We start from the raw sequence: 25,070 nt of genomic DNA on the forward strand, positions 1-25,070 counted from the left end.
AGTGCTTGTAAGCCATTAGTTTTAGTACCATTAGAATCGGAACAAAAATTCAATAACATCAATTCTATACTTTTTAACAGTTCTCATAACTAGTAGCAGGAGAGTTCGGACGTAAGAACAGCTAATAGAAACTCGAACGAAACCCCACTTAAAAATCATATATAGTCGCGTCTCGTCCCATATAAAGCATTAGACCTCGAAAGGATCCGTTCTGATCTATATCCGGATCTGATTTTTCGATCCGCCGGATTAATAAATAGAACAAACATAGGAAACCCCGTAGTAGACTACGGCACTAACCCCAAAGACCACAGTTAACCGCAACCAAATCCAAAACCAAATAGTCTTCAGATCAAGACCGCAAATTTTTGCGGTGCGGTTTTGGTTAACCAATAGTTAGATAAACATAGCAAACAGGCCAAGCCTCGTGACCTTTTAGTTAGATGATTTTTTATACAGTCTTTTTAGTATTTTCCTAGTATCTAGTACAGAGGGAGATGCGCTTACGGCAGTCTAATCGAAACAGACAGGTCGAGGCACAGAGAAGAGGAAGATCCGCGTAGCAAGGAATAGAAACACCACACACCCACCGGAGGACTATATAGTTATCTCTACATGCGAGAAGAACGATTCATGAAAACCGCAACCGGTCGATCTGCTAGTGGTGCGATAGGAAGAGAAAGCACTTCCGCATCTATATCGAGTGACTTCTTATAGAGAATCCAATAATCAAAGTAAGGAACGATTTATTTACTAGTAAAGATTGCGTGTGTTGTACGTATGTTGCATGAATGTGTGTCCTTTATATCCCGATTCTATGAAACATATCGCACGCCCGAAAGGGAAAATAGACAAACAAGATAAATAGATTAAACGACGTAAACAATACATGACATAATGTCGGAGCGCAGCAGTATGGAGACCAGAAGGAAGATTGATATTCCGCATCGTTGTTAGTCATCCAACTAGTTAGTTGCCCACCTAAATTGCCAGATTTGGGGGGGGGGGGGGGAAGCATCCTATCGAGGATCACTGAGCATCCGAGATTGGTCACTGATCGAACACATGACTGCAGTGACCAGATCACTGAGCACGAGCCCGTGCTGACATTGACTCAGTGAGCCGGAGCCTGATCGCCCTCATTAAAGCGGCGGCAGCCCAGACAGGAAAGCCCCACCCGGCGGACAAAATCCTGTGTATATAGGCGCATATACACCAAAAATGCTCGGCTGAAATAGGCACACTCGATGCCCAATCAAACACGAAACGGGAATATTATCACCAGGACGCTAGAGCAATCACAGCTTCAACTCTTTATCCTGAAACTCCGTAAGTTTGTACGAAGGATTCCCCTTCGAATCATTAAACCCAACCGCCTGCACCAAATCCGTGAACGTCGTGTCAGGACGCGAGATAGTCCCCGGATACGGCTCCGGACCCAGGAACTTTCTCGACTGCGAGAATGCGCCTGGCGGCGAGTACACCTTGATACTCTCCATACTGGGCTGACGCTGGCGCGGAGGCGTGACGGGTCCTTGGACCTGTACCTCCGGCACTGGAGGAATGTCCTTGTCTAGTCTTGGTTGACCGGAGAAAAGGCTTCGAACCCTTGACCCGGTGCGGTGGAGCATTGACCGTCCACCCGTTGAGGAGCGTCTTTCTGCCGAGGGGCGGAGGAGGAAGTCTGTTCGGTAGGAATTGTCTTCGTTGGCGATGGGGCCGGAGATTCCCATTACTGCGCCAGAGAAGGAGCGTTGGGACCAATGGAGACCTGACTTTGGGTCGTGATTGTGAAGGTCTTTCTTTTGTGCTCGACGGCGGAGACATATTGTTATGATAATTGCGAGCACCGCGCCGAAGATTGCACCGGGGAAGAACCCTGCTATCACAGCCTTGGTAGGGAATGAGAGACAGGTGGAAGAGAGGGCATCGGTGGGGTTGGATTTGGAGTCTGAGGAGGAAGGCGAGGCGACGGGTGTAAATGTAGCGCCGGTGGTATCTGCTGTGGTAGCAGTCGAAGTTGATGAACTGTTTGAAGAGGTTGCCGTGCTTGAAGTCGTCTTGTCCAATGCACAGGTGCTATTCCCTTGGCAAGTGTATCCGAAGGGACAGCAAGCGGTTCCGCATGTGGGAAGGGAGGAATCGAGTTTGGTGGTTTTGACTGTATTCTTGGGGTGTGCCGTTGCATTTTGTTCTTGTACATCGCAGACAATTGGCGAAATGTAGTCACAGCTGGCCCCAGATGGGCAGCATATGGCGGAGCTCGCGTTGTCCAGGCTGATGCAGGTTGAGGTGGAAGGACAGCAGAAATCGTCTGGTAGACTGCTCCCACAGGAATCATAGGAGCTGGGACATGATCCTGAGCTCCGTGTAAGCAGATTCATATGATCAAAAGTAATAGCATGGCTTGGTTGGATGTTGGCCATGATGTTCAAAAACAAAAGGACTGTAGATCGTCTGGCGATTACACCCACCGACGATCTCGCCATATTGGCGGTTTGAAGCGTAGTACTCGGTCCTTCTGAAGATTTTGAAAGAATGAACAGAATATCGAGTGTCGCAAGAGTCGTACGAAGAATTGCAGGAAAACAGAGTATCCTAGCAAAGGTCGAAACGAAGCAGCAAGAGAGTCTAGAGATGTGGAGGAAAGAATTGAACGAGGGAGAAAAGGAAAATGCCAATAGGCAGACACATGTAGAGGTAGGCTGAAACATATAGGAGCTATATTAGGCAGTCAGGCAATAAAGAAGGGTCACAATAAAAGGCATTCATTTAAGAGAGCTTCTTTGTTGGCTTCTATTCATGGCACGCGCCGGGGGTCCCAATAAGGGACCACTGGCGAGTTTCACCATGACCTGCATGATCTAAATATGCAGTCGAGCGGGCGCTAAACCAGATTTCTCGTTGCAGAAGCAGCCCACCCAGCCAGGGTCACAGGAGGAGAAGTGAAGAATCGATCTGATGGTGGGCGCTTAGATGGAGGAGGGAAAGGGACGAAGTACTTGGAGAGGCCCTGATTGGCTGGATTATGTCAGCAAGGCTATGCCCGATGGGGAATTGCGTCGGGAGGGAAATTCTTCGATTTCACGAAGCTCCAAGACCACGCCCAGTCACATCTCTCGCCCATCATGTTCAGCCGACTCGTTAGGCCGGGCGCTCTGCGCGCGGCGTCATTCCAGGTCAGTCCATCTTGCTTTGGAGGGTTCCCGAATGCACTCATTGCCTGCTCCGCAGCGACTGATCGCGTTGTCTTTTACATCCAGACACCTACCTCCGCCCTGCGCCTCCAGACCCGTGCCCTGCACCGTATCCCTCAATTGCAGCATGACGCCTATTACAAGGAGAATGGTGTTCCGGAGTTCATGTCTCCCGAGGCTTTTGACTTCTCTTGGACCCAGTATCAGACTCTCCTCGTGGACAAGCTCAACCTGTTGACACAAGGTCCGACCCGACTCGTCCGGCGGAATTGTCTTTGGATCGCAAAGACAGGATTTTGCTACTACCTCGACGTGAGAACTATTTACTGACTGCTATCTCACAGACACCGTCGATGCGGACGCTAAGCCCGGAGAATTGCTGGTCAAGTACTCCAAGCGCCCAGAGATGGCCTCGGTCTTCAACTATGCCTCGATGGCTCACAACAACCATTTCTTCTTCAACTGCCTGGTCAGTATCAGTCCCGATACGAGTCTCTCTCTCGTCTCTTTACTAACACATTCCTCCATACAGTCCCCTACCACCACCAAGATCCCCGAGAAATTCGCCAAGGACATCGTCGACACCTGCTCCTCCGTCGAATCCCTGAAGATGGATTTCCTCGCCACCGCCAACGCCATGTTCGGCCCCGGTTTCGTCTGGCTCGCCAAGAACCTCGAGCGCGAGGGCCTGATGCAGATCTTCTGCACCTACAACGCCGGCTCGCCCTACCCGGCCGCCCACTCCCGACGCCAGCCCGTCGACATGGCCACACACTCGCCCGACGCACCCCTCGGCAACCAATTCGCCGGTTCAATGGGTGCCCACGCCCAAAACCAGAAGAGCCTTGCCCCCGGAGCTATTGACGTGCAGCCCATTCTGTGCGTTAACACCTGGGAGCATGCGTGGATGATGGACTACGGTATTGCCGGCAAGGAGGAGTACCTTGAGCGGTGGTGGGATCGGATTAACTGGGATGTGGTGTTTGATAACTACAATGCTATTAGCTCTGTGAAGGGTGCGCGGAGCACGGCTAACCGAGACCGGAGTCTGAGCATGCTTTGAGTCGAGGGAAAAGCTCTTTTGTTTGGATAATCTGTACTATATATACTATCACATTTTTCTTTTCTTCGTTTGGTTCTCATTCTCCTGGTTTTAGGGACTGTACAGCAAATACTGTTCGATAGAATTGAACTCCACAATCATCATCAGTGTACTTCTATAAGCAGGAGATAGTCTATAATCTACTGTACATACCTCTATCTCAGCCATCCCAAAAACCCCATTATATACAAACCCCTCACTTCCAGATCGCCCAAGTCTATACTTACCCAATATAGGTTCTATTGCCCCCGAGAATGACTCTCCCGGATCCGCTTCTCAAAAGCCTCAATCATAGTACCAGCCATCTGACCCTCCACCGCCCCCATAACAGTCGCATGCAACTGATTCCGGAACTCAAACCGCACCTCCAAATTCACCTTCGTCTGCGGTCCACCCTGCGCCCCAACAGAAGCCACAGGCACAAGTTCCCACCTCGTAGAAAGGTATTCAAAGATCCCCTCCGACGCCCCGGGGAAGAACCCACTCAACCCAGATGAGGCACCGCTCCTGGCACTGCCAGCATTGCCATCGACTTTCCCATACTTCTCCCCGCTCCGCGCCTCAACGGTCCAATTGGCCGGATCACAGTCCACGCGTGAGGTAAAGGTCTCGCTGAGCGGGCCGTATCCCACGGTTAAGTAGGCTTGTGTTGGGTATCCTGTTTCCGGGTCGCGGGCTGTCACGGTTGATTCGTTGAGGAAAGGGAGGAATTGCGAGTATGATTCGACGGAGGAGATCACTTTGAACAGTAATGCGGGCGAGTAGGGGAGTGTGCGGGTTGCGGTTAGGACGCGCTTGGGCGAGTTATTGTTGCCGTTTGGTGAGGAGGGGAGGAATGAGGAGAGAGAGGGGAGCCCGAAGGATCGTCGCGTTGTATATAAAGGAGTTGAAGCTTTTGTTTGATTGATTGCGCGGTGTTGAGGTGCGGTGCTAAGGGTTCGAGGTGTGGGTTGTATGCGCAGAAGTGAGTGCTTGCGCAGGCCTTGAGAGCGAGTGGAGGAGAGGATCGTGCGACATGATAGCCGCGAGTGACATGCTGGACGCATGGTTCGGGTGAAGGGTCGGAGCAGTGAACGAGTGTGCTTGTGTTGTGGTTGGAGATCGGGTTGCAGGGCAGTTCTGCAAAAAAAGGTCCCGAGTCCGCGGTGATCGGCATTTCCGGCCAAGGCCCCGTTCGACTTCGTCTGAGTACACAGTAACTAGATGGCATGTTTCACGGCCAGCACAAGTACAAAAAGTAATCAGTGAACATGTCGCTACGGTTCCCTAATATATGCAATGTATCCATGTCTCGATAATACCATTTTATTCATTTGTCATATATCATGGTTCCAGAAAATTCATCCCTCTAAAAGAGTACAGATCCTCCAGTCAACTAACATATCTGCGTCGAATAATCACCATTTGGATACGCCATGAAATCCATATCTGCAGGCAAACCTTGCGCTGCCATGATCCAGGGGTTTTCCTGGTTCGCTACAGCATATCCAGAGATACGACTGTCATACAGGCGCTAAACTCCAAAGTTAGTTCGATCATACCATTGGTAGTGTGTAACATGAATGATTATCTTACCCAATCAATTTGAGCTGGCGTGCTCAGCATGTCTCCGATCACTTCGAGTGATGAGTACGAAGGTGTCGAGCTGGAATTGTACATCGCGGATTGCACGTCATCAGCGCTGGCCGTGGCATGCATTGGGTAGAGCTCCTGATCCATTGTGGTCGAAGCCAATTGGAATGTCACTTGATCTGCGCTCGTTATCAGTCTCAGTATCGCCAAAGCTGGTTGTAAAGCTTACCTTCCATTGGAATCCCACGGTCCTCGGTCTCTGATACCAGACTCTCAACATTCCTGCCATGCACCTGACTGAGCATAATCGTCAAAGCGGCAAACGCCCGCTGCGTGTCTACAGATCGACGTCGTGCCTCCTTGAAAATCCGATGCGTGGTCTCCAAAAGGGAGATCAGATCAGTGCGTTCTTGGGCTCCCAAGCGAGAAGCACTTCCACGCTCATTGTCTTGAGACAATTCCAAGCAGAGAATCATAGCAGAAAGCACGAAATCAGTGTTTTGGAAAGAGTTGACAAAGAACCGCTCGGCGTACAGCTGACCGCCTGGTAAAGACTCATTCCAGATATCAGCATGGTGGCGCAGAGTCTCCCGAGCAGCAGTAAGGCAAATAGATCGCGAGTAGGCATATTTGTTCCCTGACTCCGCCATGTATCGCCGATGCAGCACCACGCGCGATTTTTGGTAGAGCAATTCCAAAGAGTATCGTCGCATGATGAGACCAGTTGATAGCGCGATGCATTGGGCAATGGGTTGGATGCGGAACGTCGTGGGCAGCAGGTTATGTGCTTCTTCCAGACGGCGGTCAATTGCAAGGATCTCGTCATATGGGGCTGTCTCTCGTGAATAGGCCAGGTCGACAGCTTGACCAAAGACTGTCATGAGTCTCGATTTTGCTCTGGAGTATGTGCAGGCTGTTACCTCTCCCTCGTCACTTCGTCCTTGTGGCAATTGGATAGTATTCTGGTCAAACTCAGTGTCGTGCAGGTTGGAGGGTGGTTCTGTGTCGAACTGCCAAGGCTGAATGGTCCGCGGCAGTCCAACCTGGAAGGATATCAAAATATCAAGTTGACATAGCAGGGACCATAGACGACGACGCATCTCGCCATCAAAAGCAGAGAGGCTCGGGTAGTGTCTTGCATCACGGTGATAGCCCATGCGCATGGCGAGACGAATTGTCATTGTCAGGAGGTACGAGACCCCGACCTGGGCGTCCTGGCTCCGGTAAAATTCACAAATTGCGTAGAGGAACAATGCCTCACACTTGTAACGACCTGGTGTGAGATAGTTCGCTTGTACTAGACACTGAGCTGCTCTTTTGCGGAAGATATCCCAAGCAGTGGCCGCATCCACCATGTCAGATGGCAGAGCTTGCTCGCATCGGCGATACCAAGATACCGATAAGGCCAGAATATCGTAAAGAATAGCAATCCAAGTATATGACACGCTGTACGGGTTTCCCCAAAATTGATCGTACTCTCTTTGAAATGTAGGGATATGGAGGGCAACTAGTTGCAGTGTCAGAAAATAGTCACTCGGGAGTCTTTTACACTTGACCTACGTAATGCTGGCTCGGTCGTCTTGAGGAACCGGGACACCAAACGATCAGCTATCGGTCGAGGGGGAATGTCGATGAGCACTTCTTCCTTGGTGACTGGCCTGGACATTCCCAACAGCAAAGTAGGAGATGGACCCTCGCCGAGGACATCCTCAAAGTCTTCCTCCTCGGAGTCTTCATGCTCAGCGATATACTCTTTCACGCCGTTGATCTGAAGAATCAAATCAGGATTAGCACAGGGTGTTTGCACGCAGTAGGTAATGAATTCAATACAGACCTCTTGCAGAACCGCACGCCAGTCAGCGCTGTCTATGTAACTGATGCCTTCGTCTTTGACGACCAGTGTTCCCGTATCGGCGGGAGACGACTTTGCCTCGCGATCGCCTACCGAGGGCGGCGTGTCATACGCGGTTGCATCCGACGAGCCAGCATTGAAATCGCTGACAGACTCGGCGGGCCTCTTCTTCTGAGACAGTGACATGACCAGATTCTCCAAATGCTGAAGACGATCTTGCACCAGCGTTGGGCTTGAGCGCCCGTGCTGGGGCTTTCCTCGAGGACCTCGGCCAACATAGGTACAGGTTCCTGCCTCACCCCGCTTCTTGCAGTTGGTGCAAGGGTATGAGCGATCGCATTTTAATCTGCAGGTGGTTAGAAAGATCGCGAATAGTTTTTTTTCCTTCAAAAGATCAGATCGCTGATATAAACAGCTTGGTACCTACTTCCGGAATCGGCATGCTGTGCACGAGAATTGGACCCGCGTTCTCTTCTTGGGCGGTGCTGGGGTTGAGGGGTCCGCGCCAAGCGGGTCCAGGAGTTGACTGGAGGATCGGACATGAGCGACTAACGGGGGTGTACACTTAATCAGACCGAGTTGGGGGCAGAAATAAATCGTCGTGCGTCCAGGCCAGCTCAGTAATCCGGCGGGGGCTGCTTCAAGAAATCCGATGGGATGGAGAAGGAGGTCACGAACAGGATGTGGAGGAATTAAGGTGGGAAGGTCGGACTCCGCCTTCTTTATCTCCGGGTCCAGGTTGGGGGCCGCTTTGAGCATCAAAGAATGAAGATTACCAACCCGAAGAGCTTGAAGTGGCGCGAGTCAGGAACCAAACTATGAGAATGGCAAAGGCTGTTGAGAGCTTGGCTACTGTCTATGTGTCCTTCTCATACAAAGACTGATAAATGTATACAGTACGTACGAGCCAGGGGCGCTCCCCGGGAAACCTCTCTTATAAAGTCTTCTGGAAGTCAGGCTCGACTCGTAAATGAGATGGAACGGTTAAGCTGGAATTCATAGAATAATATAATAGACTAGGATCCCGATTCAAGGATATTTGGGGTTGGGGAGGGGGTATATATGTTCAGGGTCGCAGGGGATAGATACAACGCCTCTTGAGTAGCAAACGAGGCAGGAGAGAACAATGGACACTGTACGAATCTAGCATCGCAGACTCGTCCACTCAAAGACGAACCTGGCCACCATTCAGGCGATCCCAGTCCTTTTGCCCAAAGGGGACATAAGTGTCACCCTGGAGCCAATACAGGCGGTCACTTTGAGAGACCTGCGACACATCAACTCCCTCCGTACGCAGGACATGCTTCTGCTGCTTATTGTTGCCAGTAGACACCATCGCTGGCATCGCGCGGATAAAGAGAGGCGCAGCAAATCGAGGCAGATTCTTGAGCGTATGAACCGCCAAGCTGTGGAGTGTTGCAGATGACGGCTCCAATGCAGGCCCCGACGTGTTCCCGCTGGCGATCTGCTGGTTGAACACGATAGCCGCACATCCGGCGCGACCATCGTGATTAGGCAGAGCGACGCCGTAGACATTAGCCTCATGCACGTCCGGATGGGCGCCGAGAACCTCGGCAACTTCATTGGTAGATACGTTCTCGCTCTTCCAACGATAAGTATCGCCAATGCGATCGGAGAAGAACCAGCGTCCATCCTGATCCCATCGAACCATATCACCCGTGCGGAAGTATGCATCGCCCTTCTTCAGAACATCACGCACAATCTTGCCCTCGGTCGCCTTGGAGTTCTGGAAGTAACCTTGGAAGGTAGCGCTAGGATCCACAGGATCGATGGCAAACAGAAGCTCGCCAGGGTCGCCGCGAGGAACCTTCTTGCACAGACCGGTCTTGGGATCGCGCCACGGTTCCTGAGTTTCGTGGTCTACGTCCACGATGGCCGAGCCACGACCGAGGATGAGGTTTCCCAGAGCGCCATTGCGGCCGATGGCGCCGGCAGAGAAGTCATTTGAAGAAATGTTCCATTGACCAGAGGTGCCCTCTGTCGCAGCGTAGAATTCGGCAATCGTGGGAATATTGAAGCGATCCTTGAAGCGATTCCAGATATCCGGACGAAGACCGTTGCCAAACGCGAGTCGAATATTATGCTTCTTGTCCAGATCCTCTCCCGTGACGGCATCGATCTCGGGCGGCACACCCAGAATGTAGCGCAGTGTCTCACCCACGTACTGGATAATGGTTGCATTGGTCTCACGAGCCTCCTTCATAAAGTTGCGAGCAGAAAACTTGCGCCCGATAATAATGGTCGACCCGTTCATCAAGCAGGTCACGAATCCCAAAACCGAAGCAGAAGAGTGATAAAGCGGCATGCAGGTGAAGAAGCGATCTGAAGGACCCATGCGCATCCAATCACCCACGAACAAACCACCAGACCAGCACTTCTTCCAGCTGACGATAGCGGGTTTAGGCAGACCAGTAGTACCACTGGTGTAGATCAGGATTGCCATATCGCGTGGGATCAAGCCAGCGCGCACCTTGTCATCTTCGCGCGCAGGCTCCATATCCAAGATCTGGGACTCGACATCGGAAGTGAAGAAAACCACCTTCACGGGACCCTTTCCATCGCGGAAACTCGGCGACGCAAAGGTCTCCAATTGTTCCGAGGGGAAGCAGTTACGAACTTCCTCATCCACGATCAGCAGTTTCGCAGTGGAGGTCCGCACCGAGTGGGTAAGTGGCTTGCCGGCCAAGTTATAGTTGATGAAAGCGGGGACCGCGCCAATGCTCCAAAGGCCGAGGACCATGAACAGGAAGGTCGAGGAATTCATAAGGTCCATCGCTACGATATCCTTGCGACGAACTCCTTGGACCTTCTTAAACCAGGCGCCGTAACGGAGAGCCATCAGATATGTCTCGTGGAATGTCCACGCCTTGCCATCGTATACGATGAATTCCTGGTCGGCGGTCGCGGGAGAAAGCGCGGAGTTCTCAAGGGCATAGAAGAGGTTCAGTTTATCACCTCGTTCGGCGTAGCGGGATTTAATTGACATCTTGAGGAGAGACTTGATCAGGCCGAGATCGTAGGAGAGGGACCATCGTGCGTTGAGATATGCCGCCGTGGCTGCGGCCGCTGGGAGAGCATAGCGTAGGGGGATGTCTGTACGTAGAAGGGAGCTATCAGCAGCGCTCAATCATCTCTTCAGAATGGAGAATGCCTTACCTGGCCAAGAAGACACCGGCATCTTGGGTGTCAAAGGTAGAGACCTGGATTGTCGCTGGGAAGGGCAATCGGGACAAACGGCGTGATCGTACGAGAGTATCTTATCGTGGCTGCGCGCGGTGGGGGAGCTAGTTACGTCAATGCCAACAGCAGTCGCCCACGGTATGTATAGACGGGAAAGGAATGAGCTTTAATGCACAGAGACGAGTATGAAAGCTCACGGCTAGGGTAATAAATGGCAAAAGGGGGGGAGGAGGAGGGCCCAGGATTGCGACGATGTCAAAGGTGGTAGAGTTGCCTCGGCATGGCGTTGATCGCAGTCCGGGTTATGCAAGTAATGCTTTGGGCGCGGTGGATACACCGCGTCACCTCGTGCACGTCGAATAGTCGATGCCTCTCCCCACGTTTTCTAACCGTTAAAACATCTATCGGCCTGGCCATCTATCTTAGTACACTGATAACGATAGATGGGCCATTGTGGTTTTCATGAATGCAATATTTCTCACGCTAACCCAACATTCCAACCTGCGAACGGCATCTCGGAGTAAAGCAAAAGTTACACCACCTTCACATGGGCCGGTGGCTCGGCTTTTTTCAGCTGATAACATAACAACAGGTCAGACCTGCGAGCATGGGCCACGGGGTAGCCAATATCACCCGGAGGTTGGTTTGAGTTTTGACCCCACGCAGTTAGGCTCGCGAGGTGCGTCGGGGAGTCGAAGTTTTAGCCTAGACACTGGCGATCGCCCCCAATAAGGCCTCTAGCTTCCGTGCCAGAGGCGCGTTCTCCATATTTCACCCCAGATAAGCCGCTCAGAGTGGGGTTACAGAATGGTCATGGAGTAAAGGCTATATAGACATTCGTTTCCCCTATCTCTGTATGGGAGACTACTACCGACTATCAATACACTTAGCTATGGATGCAGCAAGATATCAGGTTAAAGGTCGGCGAAGGTGCAGCTCAAGCTGTCCACCCGGTGCAAATCAATCCAGAAAGGAGGTGAACGTAGCTTTGAATTGAATTTGTATGTACTTTCTTCATGTTTTGTTTTAAATCCATCACTCCTATGTCTATTGAGGCGCCTTCGCCTTCTTCAACGCAGGCACTTCCTCATAATCATCCTCCATGAATTCCCTGAGTGCCTCGAGACCCTTCTCCAACACCTCGGTCTCGCAGGCATATCCAATGCGAACATAGCCCTGGAAGTCCTCCCCTCCTCCGAAACAGAGACTACCAGGCACAAACATCACCCCCTTCCTCTCTTGAAGCATCTCGCAGAAAGTGACGTCGTTCACTGGCTTGCCCATCTTGTTGAAGCGGACGAATGCCGTGGTTCCCGCACGAGGCTTAATCCACTCGCACGCCCAGCGATGGGAATCAATAAACTTCTCCAAAATGGCGAGATTGGTCCGCCCCAACTCAATATTTCTCTTCAAGAGGTTATGAATGCACTCCGGGGCAAGCGCGAAGCTAGCGACTGCGTCATCGATTTGACCGACGGAGATAGTGGTGTAATCGCGCGAGCTGGCGCAAGCTTCGATGATGGCTTTACTACAGGATGCGATCCAACCCACTCGAAGACCCGCTAGACTGTATGCTTTGGAGACTGAACCAGTCACCACGCTGTGTTCGTAGCCAAATGATAGAAGCGACGGAGGAAATTGCGAGTCCATGGGACTGATATTATGGAAAAGAGGGCGGTACACCTCGTCGGCGAAAAGTGTAATCGAGGACTCGCGGGCAAGATCAACGAGACTCCGAAGCGTATCGCGGGGGATAATAGCACCTGTCGGGTTTTGCGGGTTGCTATTGTCAGGAAAGCGATCAGTACTCAAGCATTCTCCGGCCATGTAGATTTAGGACTTTCAACGTACTTGATAATGATCAACTTCGTGTTCGGGCGAATCAGACTCTTGAGCTCTTCAATATCAACTTGCCAGTCATTAGTCTCCTTAGACTTCCACAAGCTGACTTCAGCCCCCAGAGATGCAGGAACCGAGTAGAGCTGCTGGTATGTCGGATAATGGCAGATAACATGGTCACCAGGCCCGACGAGAGTATACAGCAACAAGAAATTGGCCTGAATGGCGCCCGCCGTGATCAGGACATCATCCTTTGAAACTAAACCGGGAGTCTTCGCCGAGTAAAGATTGCTTAACGTCTCCCGCAGCTTATCAGAGCCCCGAATAGCTCCGTACGTGAGCTTGGTGGACTGAAGCGCGGTCAAAGGATTGGCATCTTTGTCCTCGGAGAGCTCGCGGAGGTCGTCGATGGAAATGGATGCGCAGCAGGTCTCGGCGGTATTGTACTTGGCAGTTGTCTCATACTTGTCCATCCACTACAATCTTGTCAGCGTCATTGTAAAGCCCACAAATGACTGAATCATGCACAAATGCGGGGATCGTACCTGCTCGACTGCGAACGCCTCTAATTTCACCATTGTGCCCGATTGTGAGGTCAGAAATGAGAGCAGGATCTATCTAGGGCCAAAAAAAGCAAATGTACCCAAGTATTGCTAGCCACCAAAGAACCGAGCTTGTTCGGTGCGTAAAGAGTCGCGTCGCTGTCCCTCCGAGGCCCCGCCAAATCTCCAAATCACGTGATAACCAGTCCCCGCATTGAAGTTGTGGGGCTCAGCAGCGTTGGGAGTGGTCACTGGTCAGTAGTGGACAGAAGGAGGTCACTTGGGAGTCTTCAGTACCTGGGCGCGCCAAACTTTCTACATAGTCATAAACCTATAATTGCGCACTCTACTGAGCTAGCTGTCATCGTATGTTCTAAGCTTTACATCTACCCCAGCAAATTAATTATCCTCCTATATATCTTGGTATGACAGAGTAAACCGACCTTGTTTGAATATCTAGGCAGAAGATTTAGATTATCCTAGGGTCTTAGGCTGAGTAAATGCGAAAAATAAAGGCGGTTGTGAATTTCATAGATAGATCTGACAGTGCCTGATCAAGAGGAAAGAATGTCCACAGTCCATCTAGGAAGTATGCATGTGCCTCATTAGCAGCAATCCGTTCTTCGGGAAATCGTGGCTGGGACTTCAGAATGGATTGCTTCGAGCGAGCATGTCTCTGCATTTGGTGTCATGAGTGGACGGACAGCTTTTAGCGGACTAACTTGAAAAGCATCGTTGCGATTATACTCCCGGTAGACTCCGCTCGATCTCCCCAATCACTCTCTGTCAGATCCCTGCATGCCAGCTGCCAGTCATGGTTGGGTCTACAACAAAATTAGTTCTCGAAAATGGCTCTTCATCCCATGAATCCTCGTAAACGTCCACAATCTGGAAAGGCAAATAGGGCCTGGCAAGCTTAACTTGAACCGTTAAATGGCAGTTCACACTCAATCAGACTCTGGGAACCCTTTCTACCGCTCCAAATCTTATTGATCGTAAGGCCTGCCCTCGTTTCAATGAGGCTATGCCAGGCTGTACGGGTGCGTTCTTGAGCAGACATAAGTGTCATCATGACCATGTCGAGTGCCGTGGCTTCCCAGTAGGCAGATGTCTCCGGAATCACATGCTCATGAATCAATAGCCTGCTATATCCACGTTTCATGGCATCCTTAACTTGCGCAAGAATGCTTTCACATACTTCGTCTGGCCAGTCATGCAAACAGTTATGCAAATAATAGGCTCGGGCACCTGGTAGTGTAAGTGTGTATTTTCACCTCCAAAAGAACAGTTTGTTGTGCCATATAGGCCCCTTACCATTGACGGGCTGTTTCGTATGGAAGTCGTAGTCCATACGGAGAATAGACGGTTCTAGATCCTGTATTTGACCTATGACCACGGGTAGATCTTGAAGGATCAGCTTCCCTGGGACCTCGGGGTGAAATTTGTGAAACAGCTCTAGATCATGGCCCACGTTTCCACCAATGTCGACGAGAAACGGAGCCTCTGGATCCGTGTCAGCACCGTCGATCAGCCTCTCTTTCACCGGATAGAAGCTAGGAGCCATCCAAGGCAAAGAGCCAAGGGCGTAGCCGCTCATGTGGTCACTAAAGTGTGAGCCATAACCCAGAGATTGTTGCCATGTAAAGGTATCCATCGTCGTTCCGTAGGCGTACATCATTGCCGTGTCTTTCGCGTCGGTGGGATTCACCCAACCTCGCTTCCGGGAGAACTCGTGGAATCTCATAGGACCAGCACTTGTACAGGAGAGCCTGAGAATGTGAGCAGCTAACCAAGAAAGAATTCAGGCTGAGAGACTGTGCTTACATAGCAAGGTAGCTATTCCCAATCGCTGGAATGCTCATCGCCTTCATAAAATTCGTCAACCTGTATTCGTCCACACCAATCTCAATGAGATACCCCATGGCGCTGAGGTGTCGCATTAGTCGACCTCAAAGGGCGTCAGCTAGCCCGACCAAATGGGCTAACGTGGGACATACTCAGAAGTACATGATCGATCCCAAGCTTCTCTGCCAACTCGCCCACTTTTTGTGGCTTGTCGCCGTTTTGCACCATGAGTTTCCACAAACCCGAGTCCACACCAAAGTTCAGACCAGCCATTGCACCGGTCTATCTGCCAGTTAATTTCGTTTGGTTTACAAGGCACTAACGGCGGAGTACTTGCATGTGCCCAACAGTGATAGATCATAGTCTCCCTGGGAGTTTCCAGAGCTTGAACCAAGTTGCGACATTTGGCAAGCAAGTCTTCCCGTCCTGCATTACTGGTAGTAAAGGAATCGAAGGCTTGTGTTATCTCCTTTAGCAGCGTGGGAATCGCTTCAATATCATTCGGCTCGGTAGCGGTGGAGACATCGATATGAGATTGGCCTTGCTCTATTCTTTGGGCTGGCATATTGCTCACAAACAAGCATGGAGACCTGGGCGAACTGGCAAGCAAGGTGATATACAGAACTTGTGTACTGCTGCAGATGTAAATGATTATGTTGCAGGGAGGCCTTTTCCAAGGTCAAATATACCCGATAGTTGCTGAAATCCAGAATTTTGCCCCCAATTGAAGCACCTTAGGACACCGCCTTGATGGATTGCTGATCTCTGATTTATATCCCGATCGATGTCCTTGCTCACGTCAACTCACGCTGCAGGACAAAGCCCTGTGTTGATGATTTGGCGATTCTAGACAGGTCATGGCCCAAGCAACAGGGGGTTCTAGCTCTGTTCCCTCCTGTCAAGAGTGGACATTGGGTCTTGTGATCTTGTGGTTACACAAAGGAGGAGACTAGTTTCCTGCAGCTGTTAGGAATAGCATCGAAAGCTATCGGTCGATGAATATCTGAGTTGTACGATCGCCATGCAGTATATAGCTGTGACTAAATATCACCATAAATTAAAGAAGGTTTGCAGGTCGACGAGATGCCCTCAAGTTTGAAGTGCTCATTTGCTCGGTTAGTGGACCACGTCACAAAGCCACTTTTAAAGTCGGTGAAGGATTTTGGAATTTAACCCACTGCATCCAAATTGCCTGGCCGGGTCTTTTGGTTATGCGAAGTCGAGCCAAAATGACCAGAAGAATTAGGTCTAGCCAGGTTCTTTAGAAATCGTATTGTATTTGGGAGTTATCATGCGCGGGGATATGGCTCCAGAGGCATCTGGGGCTCCCTTGCATGTATTAACCTGTTGATTTTGAGCCCCTGGGCCTGTTTGTGTTGTATTCGTTGCAGTCATGTAGCTCCACTCCTTCATGGTTCCTGCGCCTCTCGATCTAGCGTTTCCACTCCTCCAGCCAATACAATCCATGCCAAATTTCAGCGTTCTTCGCGCCAGATTTGCACCGCCAAACATGACTCCTTGCGCCTGCCTGGTGCCCGTACAATCAGGCTTATTGTTCCTCATTCACATCCTTCCCAATTCAAACGATCAGTGCTATGTAGTGGCTTGTCACATGACTGCTCATGCGCCAGGATACGAGGACAATGTTGTACAACCTTGGAAGGTTCTAGGCTAATGCAGTCTACACTGCAGGAAAATTCGGTTTATGCCTTCTAACAAAGTTTAGGCTATTCAGTGATAGCCTCGAGCAGTCGATGATATTGATTGAAAGTATCCAACTATAGTTCCGAAGATTTTCCAAGACCTCCTGAACGAGGTACTTTGAGATTTTGGTGCAGTTACGCTTTGACGACATTTCTACGGAAAACATAAACTGGAAAAAAACAACTACGACAGCAACGTAGTGGGGCCTACAATTGCAGGTAGACGAGAAGGCAATCATTCCCCCATCTCACTGGTAGGGATTAAGTATTACCATGCTAACTCATGTTACTCGAGCCCTTACGTGGATCAAGTCGGTGGTGTTGGCCCGTAGCATTTACCCAGAGGTAGTGTAGATAAAACCATCTCAATAATACTTAATCCGCGATAGTTCGCGATAGTTTCTTCTGCCTCAGCTATTCGCACCAAGAACTCATATATAGAAAGACCTTGCACAGGCATTCTCACCTAGGATTACCCCAACAAAGGCATATTGCGAGAGAAGGCCTTTCAGCTAAGCACAAATTGCATAACTTGCCTTGGAGCAGCAGTGTCTTCATGGGCTCAATTTCATCTCCTGCCTGGAGGCAGTTGGACGTCGCTGTTATAGGGGGTGGGATAGGAGGAATGTCCGCGGCGACCGCTCTGCGCCGTGCTGGCCACAAGGTGTCTATTTACGAACGTGCCGATTTTATCGGTCAAGCCGGTGCCTCTATTTCGTGTGCCGCAAACGGTACGCGCTGGTTGCACGAGTGGGGTGTAGACATCGCTAAAGGCGATGGGGTCATTTTACAAAAGCTCATCAGCCGCGATTGGACGACGGGCAAGATCCTGACTGAGTACGAGCTGGACGACTATGAAGAACGATGGGGATATGTGTACTACATGTTTCAGCGGCAGTGTATGCACACAATGTTGAAGATTTCAGCATTAGGGGAGGGAGAGGGGTGCCAGCAAAACTCTTCCTGAACCATAAGGTAATATGTCAAGTCACTATAAGCATCTACTTGCCCCAGTCCCTTCTGCAGTGGATCTAATATTCCCAATCAGTGTAAGAACATCGATCTTAACACCGGTTTGATTGAGTTTGAGAATGGACGGTCAGTCAATCATGATCTCATTGTCGGCGCGGATGGTATTGGATCTGCCGTTCGTGGTGTTCTCGGTATCTGGCCTGAGAAGCGACCTGCCGAGTCTAGCTGCCTACATGCAAACGTTGTCACTGAAGACGCAATTGCCGCTGGTCTTCCTGACTTCGCTCAAGATAGTGCCCTGCAGTTCTGGGGTGGCCATGGGGAAACCTGGGACAAAATCGTTCTCTCTCCATGCCGAGGGGGCAAGCTGCTGTCATACTATTGCTTTTTCCCCAGGCAGAAAGGAGACTACGTGAATCATTCCTGGGGAGAACCTGACCGACCGGTGGAAGAATTGCTTGCGCCGTATCCTCAACTCGATGCGCAAGTTCGCGGGCATTTGGCCCTTGGACAGGAAATCCAGCCATGGCGTTTATGGATGCAGTGAGTTGAGCCCAACGAATAAATTGGCAACGAATTAATACGCCCTATTCTCCACAGCGACCCGTATCCATATATTGCAAGAAACATGGTCTGCCTGCTAGGTGATGCAGCTCACCCAGTACGCCACATGATTACACCACGCGGGGTCAAACATTGAAACTAACAAATATTCAGATGATGCCTCATCAAAGCCAAGCTGCCTGTATGGCAATCGAAGACGCAGCCGCCTTAGGCATTATTTTTAGCAAAAAATATTTCACGGGAGACATATTCGAGTCTCTATCTACTTATGAGTCGGTTCGTCTGCCCAGAGCAACCAAGGTTCAAGCGGCAGCGGCACGAGCCTCGCAGAATATCAACGAGCGAATTGGTGAGTTACAAGTACTTAATGTTCCCCTGATTTATTCCCACTAACGACTTTTCAGGATTCTCTAGCAATATTGACAATCCAGTTTACGTAGTGAAGAGCGAGCAGGGGAAATTGACAATCGAAGAGATGAATGCGTGAGTCTCCCATATCATTAAACTGGTCTAGTCTGATTGGTGGCAGCTACGATATGCATATGCACATTGATGAGGTAGTCTGCAGACGTACCGGGGAAGCGTGTCATCACAAGTACACCCGGGGTCTGCCAATAGGGCTAAGGCTATCAAACGGGTATACCGTTGGAGCTGAAGATTGGTCTTATGACTAGAGTATCCTCGATGCGAGCTAAACTCAGCATGCTTTTGCACGGCACTGTCATAGAATCTCTTTCCTGCTGGGTATGCTATATGGTGAGCATGAACTCTGATCTAAGCCACGAGAATGCATACTCCTGCACATTGCTTTAGTTCAGTCACCGGGGATTGATCCCACCCCCGGAGGATGCTGGTGCCAAAGTCCACGGCCATAGTTTTGTGGCTTAACTAGTGACATTGGACTTGCTGGACTGCACAATGTTGAACTGCTCACCGCTAAACGTACTATCCTATGAGAATGCTCGTTTTCAACATCCAGACCATCCTTAACCTTTAGATATTAGATATTGATTCGTATCCCGCACGACGTTTCCGTGTCGATAGGTGTATGTTAGTGGGGATACGAGAGGAGGCAATAGTGGCGTGTATAGTTCAACAAATCGGATGACCACTTACGTCACTATAGCGCTGGGCAGGCTCGATTAAAAGGCCGTAGTTCTATCGGAGACGGTCTAGGCGACTGAGATCTTAGGGGAAAGCCTGTGGCTTGCAGAACCCCTCTGCTTAGTTTTATCTGATGTGCCATCACGGCCTTCCCGTCAGTCACAATCTATTTCCCGTAGAGATATGAGAAATAGAGAGCAGATTGCACTTGCCCAGGTAGTCATAGCTCTCCTCTGTCTCTCCACACGCTCTCCCTACGTATGTCTTCCTATGTCTATGATGACTCTGGGTGGGACTGACATGGCTATCTGTCCGCGATGTTTGGGCTTGAAATACTCGTCACTTTCAAGCAACGCATGCTGTGCATTTGTAGGAAAACAAGTGGGATGACTAAAAAGATACAGTACAGGTCACTTCTGCATGAATTCAAGTAAAGTTTCGGTAGATTCAGATCCACACCATGCGTTATCTCGCTCGAGCTTACACCAAATACAGTTGGCTTCACAATTGGGAGTTTGCGGGTTTCCATTGTTGCTTTGCCTCCATTCCAATTTCGATTCGTCGTAGTCCTTCGATCAGACTCTTCCGAGGTAGAGCAAACGTGATTCTGAACCAGCCCGGTTCTCCACTCTTGAACCTGGAGCCGGCACCAACGGCCACGCCTGCTGCTGCAAATTTTTCATATAGCTCTGCGTCTGTTTCTTTTGTTGCTAGCTCGCCTCCAACCCGCGCCCATATGACGCAACCAGCAACCGGTGAATAGAACATAATGTGATGGAATGACAAGAAATCTTCTACTATCTCCGCTGCTTTGCGCAGGCGAGGTTTGTTGTTGTCCAGTACATTTTCAACCGTCTGCAGATTTGAAAAGAGAGAAGCAACGGCGATCGATGCCATATTACACACCTTGAACCTGTTGAGAACCGCTAGTGCACGGCGAAGCCTGGGATTTGACTGCGTAATGAGATAGCCCTGAGGATGCATCAGCGTTGGTCTGCACGTGTATACTCGTGAAATATTCCGACAAACCAGTCGAATCCCGCTACTTCCTAAATCCTTGCTGATACTGTAAGCTACATGGACACGAGCGGGGTCGACGCCAAGTCGCTTCAGGTCTATCGACAATACCGATGTGAACTTCGTTTCTAGCCCAATCACAGTATAGGGATTGGCATATTGACTGCATCTAGTCGCCCCAAAATTCGAAAGAGCGTATATCTCGTCTGAGATGAAGTGGATGTTGTGAGCTTCACAAAATTGAAGCAGCGCCTCTAACCAGAGAGTAGGATAGATCTGACCAAGAGGGTTGTGGGGATTGCAAACGATGAGGCCCCGAATGGGACATGTTGCATTCTTCATGGCTTCGCTGTAGTGCTGTACAAGATCTGCTGCATTTGTTGGTCGCCTCGAGTATCTCACCGGAACTATGCGCACGTTGTTTCTCAGAATTGACGTGACAGAAAACCCATCCCACATGGGTGTTTCCAGTAGTATACCATCCCCAGTATCGCAAATCGAAAATATAAGGGTCTCAATAACAGATGAACATCCTGTGCTTGTCACGATGTGCTCGGGTAAAATGGCAACTTGAGGAAAGAAGAAGCGATTGAAAAATGATGCCGACACATGCAACAGACCTGGAGGTCCACCCAGCTCCTGGGAATATGAGAGATCCTGCTGTTTCAGGTCCAATGATATTGCGTCTTTGATTAAAGGAAGGACATCTGGTCGGACAAGCCAATTCTCCGCCATGTCCATTCCCAGCACGCCCTTTGGAGGATTTGGCTCGGCGGATGCATGGGCTGAGAGCCAGGATAGACTTCGCTTCATGCGGCCTGACAGCATTATTGACGAAAGGGCAACTGATGGAAAATGGTCTTGCGTGGAGGGATCCAACACGTCCGATCTTCCATTTAACTAACAGACTGGACGAGTTTATGTCTTCCGTATCAGCAGCAATCAAATCAGTCGTGTGTGGCTTAACTCACCGCTGTTTCGCAGCGAAGCTCTCTATACATGAAATGAAGCATGCAAGTCAACCAGGACACAGGGAACTTGATCAATTGATTCTAATCACCTGCCATGTCCTTACAGAGTTAGGTTAGATGCAACTGAATTGGTTTAAGTTTGATCGTCGCTGTGCTCAGAGCATAGATGTAGGCTGATTCAATGGCGTGTCTTAGTTATCTCCACCAGAGATTGAAAGCCCGCTGTTACACGAGAAACGACTACGGAGGGAACGAATGTGGGAAGTTGAGGAAGGGAAGAACTACTGCGGATGAAGGAATACTATAGCTCTAATCTCGCCCTAGGTACCAGTAGGTTCCGCTAGACGAACACTAGTGCAATCTGCTCCACCAGTCCTTGGCAATATTTCCCGGATGAAATAGTTCAAAATTGCCTCGTATTTTAGTCCGGTCACTGGCCCTACTTCTGCATATGCATGGGGTGCAGGTGGGGAAGAGATCTTGATTCTCCTTGGTAGAAACAAGGTACTCCGGTTCTGCACCAAGATCGTCCTATTTAAGTTATGGCGAGCGATCATCACGACAGATTGGTCAGTTGTGCCAACCTTGACTCGGTCGAAGTTTTGTGTAACAGGTGCACTAAAGAGGCAGGTGAGAACTCTGGCATACATTCATCTCGGTGTGCAGAATTGTAGAGGGAAATATCTCGTATCCTGTCGGGGCCTTGCCTTCGCTGAAACACTTTACATCTTAAGATCGCCTTGGACCATACATTTTCTGCCGTCAACCTTGTCACTTCTTGTCTTTCCGTGAATTGCTGTGCCGCGGATCAGAATTACACAAATGTGAGTTGCTGAGAGAGCTGAAGACGAGGCGGACTCCTATGGATGCAGGAATGATATAGTCTTATCCTGCCTTGTACCTTATTTAATGGCAAGTCCTGGCTTACAAAGGGGGGTAGAAGAGCAGTGATATTCCACATTTCACCATCTACAATTACCACTATTACCACTGAAGATGCTTTTGGAGTCTCTGGTCAGGCAACAGCCACTGGCTGTGCTGATTTTTGGAATCACCACAATCCTCGTTTACCATCTCTACCGCACGTACTCGAAACTGCAACACATTCCTGGCCCCCTCATCGCAAAGTTCACCAACTTCCATCGCTTTCTCCTCGCCCGTCGTGGCCGCCTCCACCTATACCAAGACCGCGCTCACCAACGATATGGCCCCGCCGTTCGTTTCGGGCCCAACCTAGTATGCATTTGTGACCCGGAGGCCATTCAAACAATTTTCAACCTGCGGGGTGGATTTCCCAAGGTCTGCCAACCTCATCTCTATAAAATAGTCTCTCTCCATCGTGATGGATGCTAATATCATCCGACCGATGCAGAGTAATATGTACCGCGCCTTCCGACCATGGACCACCGATGGCCTACTTCTCTCCGTCTTTACCGCAGAAGACGATGCGGCAAATCGAGAGATGAAGCAACACATCTCTGTGTATTACTCGCTCTCGTACGCTGTATCCTCTTTTGAGCCAAGAATGGATCGTGCTTCGCGGATGTTCTTTGACGAGCTTGATCGCCGGTTTGTGCCCACGGGAACACAGTTCGACGTGACACAGTGGATGAAATTTCTATCCTACGATACCATGGGCTTGATGACATTCTCCCGGCCATATGGCTACGTTCAGCATGGGAGAGACTTACACGGCATCATGGACGACGTGAAGAGGGCAAACCTGGTTATCGGACCCGTAAGTTAGACATGCTGGAGCACTTTGGCATGGAGCAAGACTCAACTATTTGCAGATGACGCAGATACCATGGTTCGATTGGCTCTTGCATAAGAACTGGGTAGCAAATCTCTTCAAACGCGAAGCCATTGCCCCTCTGCTGGACTACGTCTTGGCGCGTATTTCAGAGCGTCAGGAAGAACGTCGAAAAAATCCCAAATCGCCCGCCAATGCATATGTCGACGGACCCATTGCTGACGGCGACTTCCTCGGGTATTATCTCAATGCCCAGGAGAGAAAAGACAATGTGCCACTTCGATTTGTGTCAACCTGGGCTTTTGCCAATATTCTTGGAGGGGCCGACTCCACGGCTTCCATGCTTCGATCTGTGGTCTGTTTCCTAGTAGAGCACCCTGACGCACTGGAAACGGTACGGGCCGAGCTGCGGGATAAGCAATGCACTGCCACCGGGCTCACTCTACCTTTCCCACAATGGCATGAGCTGCAGAATCTCCCATTCCTAGACGCCTGTATTAAAGAGTCTCTCCGGCTTGACTCTCCATTCGCTATGCCTCTTGAACGAGTAGTTCCTGCAGAAGGAGCCTCCATCTGTGGTCACTTTTACCCTGGAGGCACCGTGGTTGGCATGAGTCCATATATTACTAACCGATATAAGCCGACATGGGGTGATGATGCGGATCAGTGGCGTCCACGTCGCTGGTTGGAAGCTGAACCGTCGCATATCAGAAAGCTTGAAGCCAGTCTGCTTACTGTAAGTCAAGTTTTGCTGACTTCCCTAATACGTTCAAAGTCTGATTGTACCAGTTCGGGGCTGGGACACGAGGGTGTCTAGGCCAGCACGTCGCCCTTTTTGAAATCAAGAAGTTTGTCACAGCGCTCTTCATGAACTATGATGTGAGTACTTGAGCATAAAGTCAATGGTCTATACTTACGGTTTAGATCGATCTTGTCGAACCTCGAGCGGAGTCAAATCCGTACTACTGGGTTGTATACCCAGAGAGCGTGCAGGCGACGGTTAGAAAACGCGAGTCCAAACAGTAGGTAGGACATATCCCAGAGAAGTACTACAGACACTGGACTCCTTGGTGCTTTATTCCAAGGTTGGTCCTGAGTTGAATGAACATTGCACCGTGGAACTGATCCACTGTAAATCCAACGCTGTGGAAGAATCTCGAACATTGAATATCCATCATTATTGGGTTTCTGTGAGTTTGCAAGGTTCAAATATTGGGATCATGAAATCATCGTCAATATAATGAAGCTCATATCCACATATTAAGATTGTCTAGGTGAGACAGGCCTCCAAAACCAGAGTCGATTATGGAACGCTGGCCTGTATTTGCCAGTGGTAGATATGCATCTAGATATACATACATGTATTCCTCTATCAAAATCATGATGACCTCGACCAAAAGGGTGTTCAGGTGAAGGAGCTGAATGAAATTGAGAGTAGACCAGCAAAGAAATTATCACCAATGAAGCAAAAGAAGATCTGGCATGCAGCAAGATAGGCGAGCCAAAACCATCCAACAGCCTAAGGATGTGGTCACCAAAGCAGGACAAGCATCTTCAATCTGATAGTTGCTGTTTATTGACGATCAATATACATTGGATATGCAGGTACCTATGAAGTTATCACCAGCCTTGCAAATATTGATCCGTGTATCGGGCATCGGGTCAATCGGAGCCGATTTTGCTACATCCACCTTGTTCGGAATAATCCAGGCAACTCCATATGCAACCGACATTAGACGAGTCAAAAAGACCACGAGATTACCGCCAAAAGCCACGCACCCTCCTGGCCTTTTTAGCCGACAGCCTGCCTACTCCTCTCCTGACGTGCCGTGTCAC

At 50.0% G+C, this 25,070-nt stretch overlaps 10 protein-coding genes across 10 annotated transcripts; 3 read left to right on the forward strand and 7 right to left on the reverse strand.

Annotated features, from left to right (window-relative positions):
* Positions 1–1,298: 1,298 nt before the first annotated feature.
* Positions 1,299–2,489, reverse strand: N7458_010147 (uncharacterized protein; the record flags this gene model as incomplete). Its single annotated transcript, XM_056913529.1, has 1 exon — positions 1,299–2,489. The coding sequence occupies one exon, from the start codon at positions 2,487–2,489 to the stop codon at positions 1,299–1,301; it is 1,191 nt and encodes a 396-aa protein (XP_056762378.1).
* Positions 2,490–3,128: 639 nt separating this feature from the next.
* On the forward strand, positions 3,129–4,260 carry sod4 (mitochondrial 37S ribosomal protein mS42; the record flags this gene model as incomplete). The annotated part of the gene is made up of 3 exons (XM_056913530.1): positions 3,129–3,441; positions 3,542–3,666; positions 3,730–4,260. The coding sequence occupies 3 exons, from the start codon at positions 3,129–3,131 to the stop codon at positions 4,258–4,260; spliced, it is 969 nt and encodes a 322-aa protein (XP_056762379.1).
* Positions 4,261–4,538: 278 nt separating this feature from the next.
* On the reverse strand, positions 4,539–5,345 carry N7458_010149 (ubiquinone-binding COQ10-like protein; the record flags this gene model as incomplete). The annotated part of the gene is made up of 1 exon (XM_056913531.1): positions 4,539–5,345. One exon carries the CDS (start codon positions 5,343–5,345, stop codon positions 4,539–4,541), a length of 807 nt encoding a protein of 268 aa, XP_056762380.1.
* Positions 5,346–5,674: 329 nt separating this feature from the next.
* Positions 5,675–8,482, reverse strand: N7458_010150 (putative C6 transcription factor; the record flags this gene model as incomplete). Its single annotated transcript, XM_056913532.1, has 5 exons — positions 5,675–5,812; positions 5,875–6,050; positions 6,101–7,378; positions 7,432–8,069; positions 8,151–8,482. 5 exons carry the CDS (start codon positions 8,480–8,482, stop codon positions 5,675–5,677), a joined length of 2,562 nt encoding a protein of 853 aa, XP_056762381.1.
* Positions 8,483–8,888: 406 nt separating this feature from the next.
* On the reverse strand, positions 8,889–10,922 carry N7458_010151 (uncharacterized protein; the record flags this gene model as incomplete). Its single annotated transcript, XM_056913533.1, has 2 exons — positions 8,889–10,837; positions 10,901–10,922. 2 exons carry the CDS (start codon positions 10,920–10,922, stop codon positions 8,889–8,891), a joined length of 1,971 nt encoding a protein of 656 aa, XP_056762382.1.
* Positions 10,923–11,971: 1,049 nt separating this feature from the next.
* On the reverse strand, positions 11,972–13,341 carry N7458_010152 (uncharacterized protein; the record flags this gene model as incomplete). Its single annotated transcript, XM_056913534.1, has 3 exons — positions 11,972–12,707; positions 12,776–13,239; positions 13,309–13,341. 3 exons carry the CDS (start codon positions 13,339–13,341, stop codon positions 11,972–11,974), a joined length of 1,233 nt encoding a protein of 410 aa, XP_056762383.1.
* Positions 13,342–14,221: 880 nt separating this feature from the next.
* N7458_010153 (uncharacterized protein) lies at positions 14,222–15,715 on the reverse strand (the record flags this gene model as incomplete). Its single annotated transcript, XM_056913535.1, has 5 exons — positions 14,222–14,553; positions 14,620–15,074; positions 15,130–15,253; positions 15,303–15,432; positions 15,488–15,715. The coding sequence occupies 5 exons, from the start codon at positions 15,713–15,715 to the stop codon at positions 14,222–14,224; spliced, it is 1,269 nt and encodes a 422-aa protein (XP_056762384.1).
* Positions 15,716–17,409: 1,694 nt separating this feature from the next.
* N7458_010154 (uncharacterized protein) lies at positions 17,410–19,063 on the forward strand (the record flags this gene model as incomplete). Its single annotated transcript, XM_056913536.1, has 6 exons — positions 17,410–17,798; positions 17,868–18,368; positions 18,426–18,486; positions 18,543–18,738; positions 18,794–18,872; positions 18,919–19,063. 6 exons carry the CDS (start codon positions 17,410–17,412, stop codon positions 19,061–19,063), a joined length of 1,371 nt encoding a protein of 456 aa, XP_056762385.1.
* A 931-nt stretch (positions 19,064–19,994) lies between these two features.
* Positions 19,995–21,338, reverse strand: gliI (aminotransferase gliI; the record flags this gene model as incomplete). Its single annotated transcript, XM_056913537.1, has 2 exons — positions 19,995–20,465; positions 20,523–21,338. 2 exons carry the CDS (start codon positions 21,336–21,338, stop codon positions 19,995–19,997), a joined length of 1,287 nt encoding a protein of 428 aa, XP_056762386.1.
* Positions 21,339–22,477: 1,139 nt separating this feature from the next.
* On the forward strand, positions 22,478–24,260 carry N7458_010156 (cytochrome P450; the record flags this gene model as incomplete). The annotated part of the gene is made up of 5 exons (XM_056913538.1): positions 22,478–22,780; positions 22,854–23,219; positions 23,275–23,970; positions 24,024–24,113; positions 24,159–24,260. 5 exons carry the CDS (start codon positions 22,478–22,480, stop codon positions 24,258–24,260), a joined length of 1,557 nt encoding a protein of 518 aa, XP_056762387.1.
* Between the last annotated feature and the right edge of the window lie 810 nt (positions 24,261–25,070).

The sequence above is a fragment of the Penicillium daleae genome, assembly GCF_028827525.1.
Source record: "Penicillium daleae strain IBT 16125 chromosome Unknown utg000008l_segment0_segment0, whole genome shotgun sequence".
NCBI classification, from domain to species: Eukaryota; Fungi; Ascomycota; class Eurotiomycetes; order Eurotiales; family Aspergillaceae; genus Penicillium; species Penicillium daleae.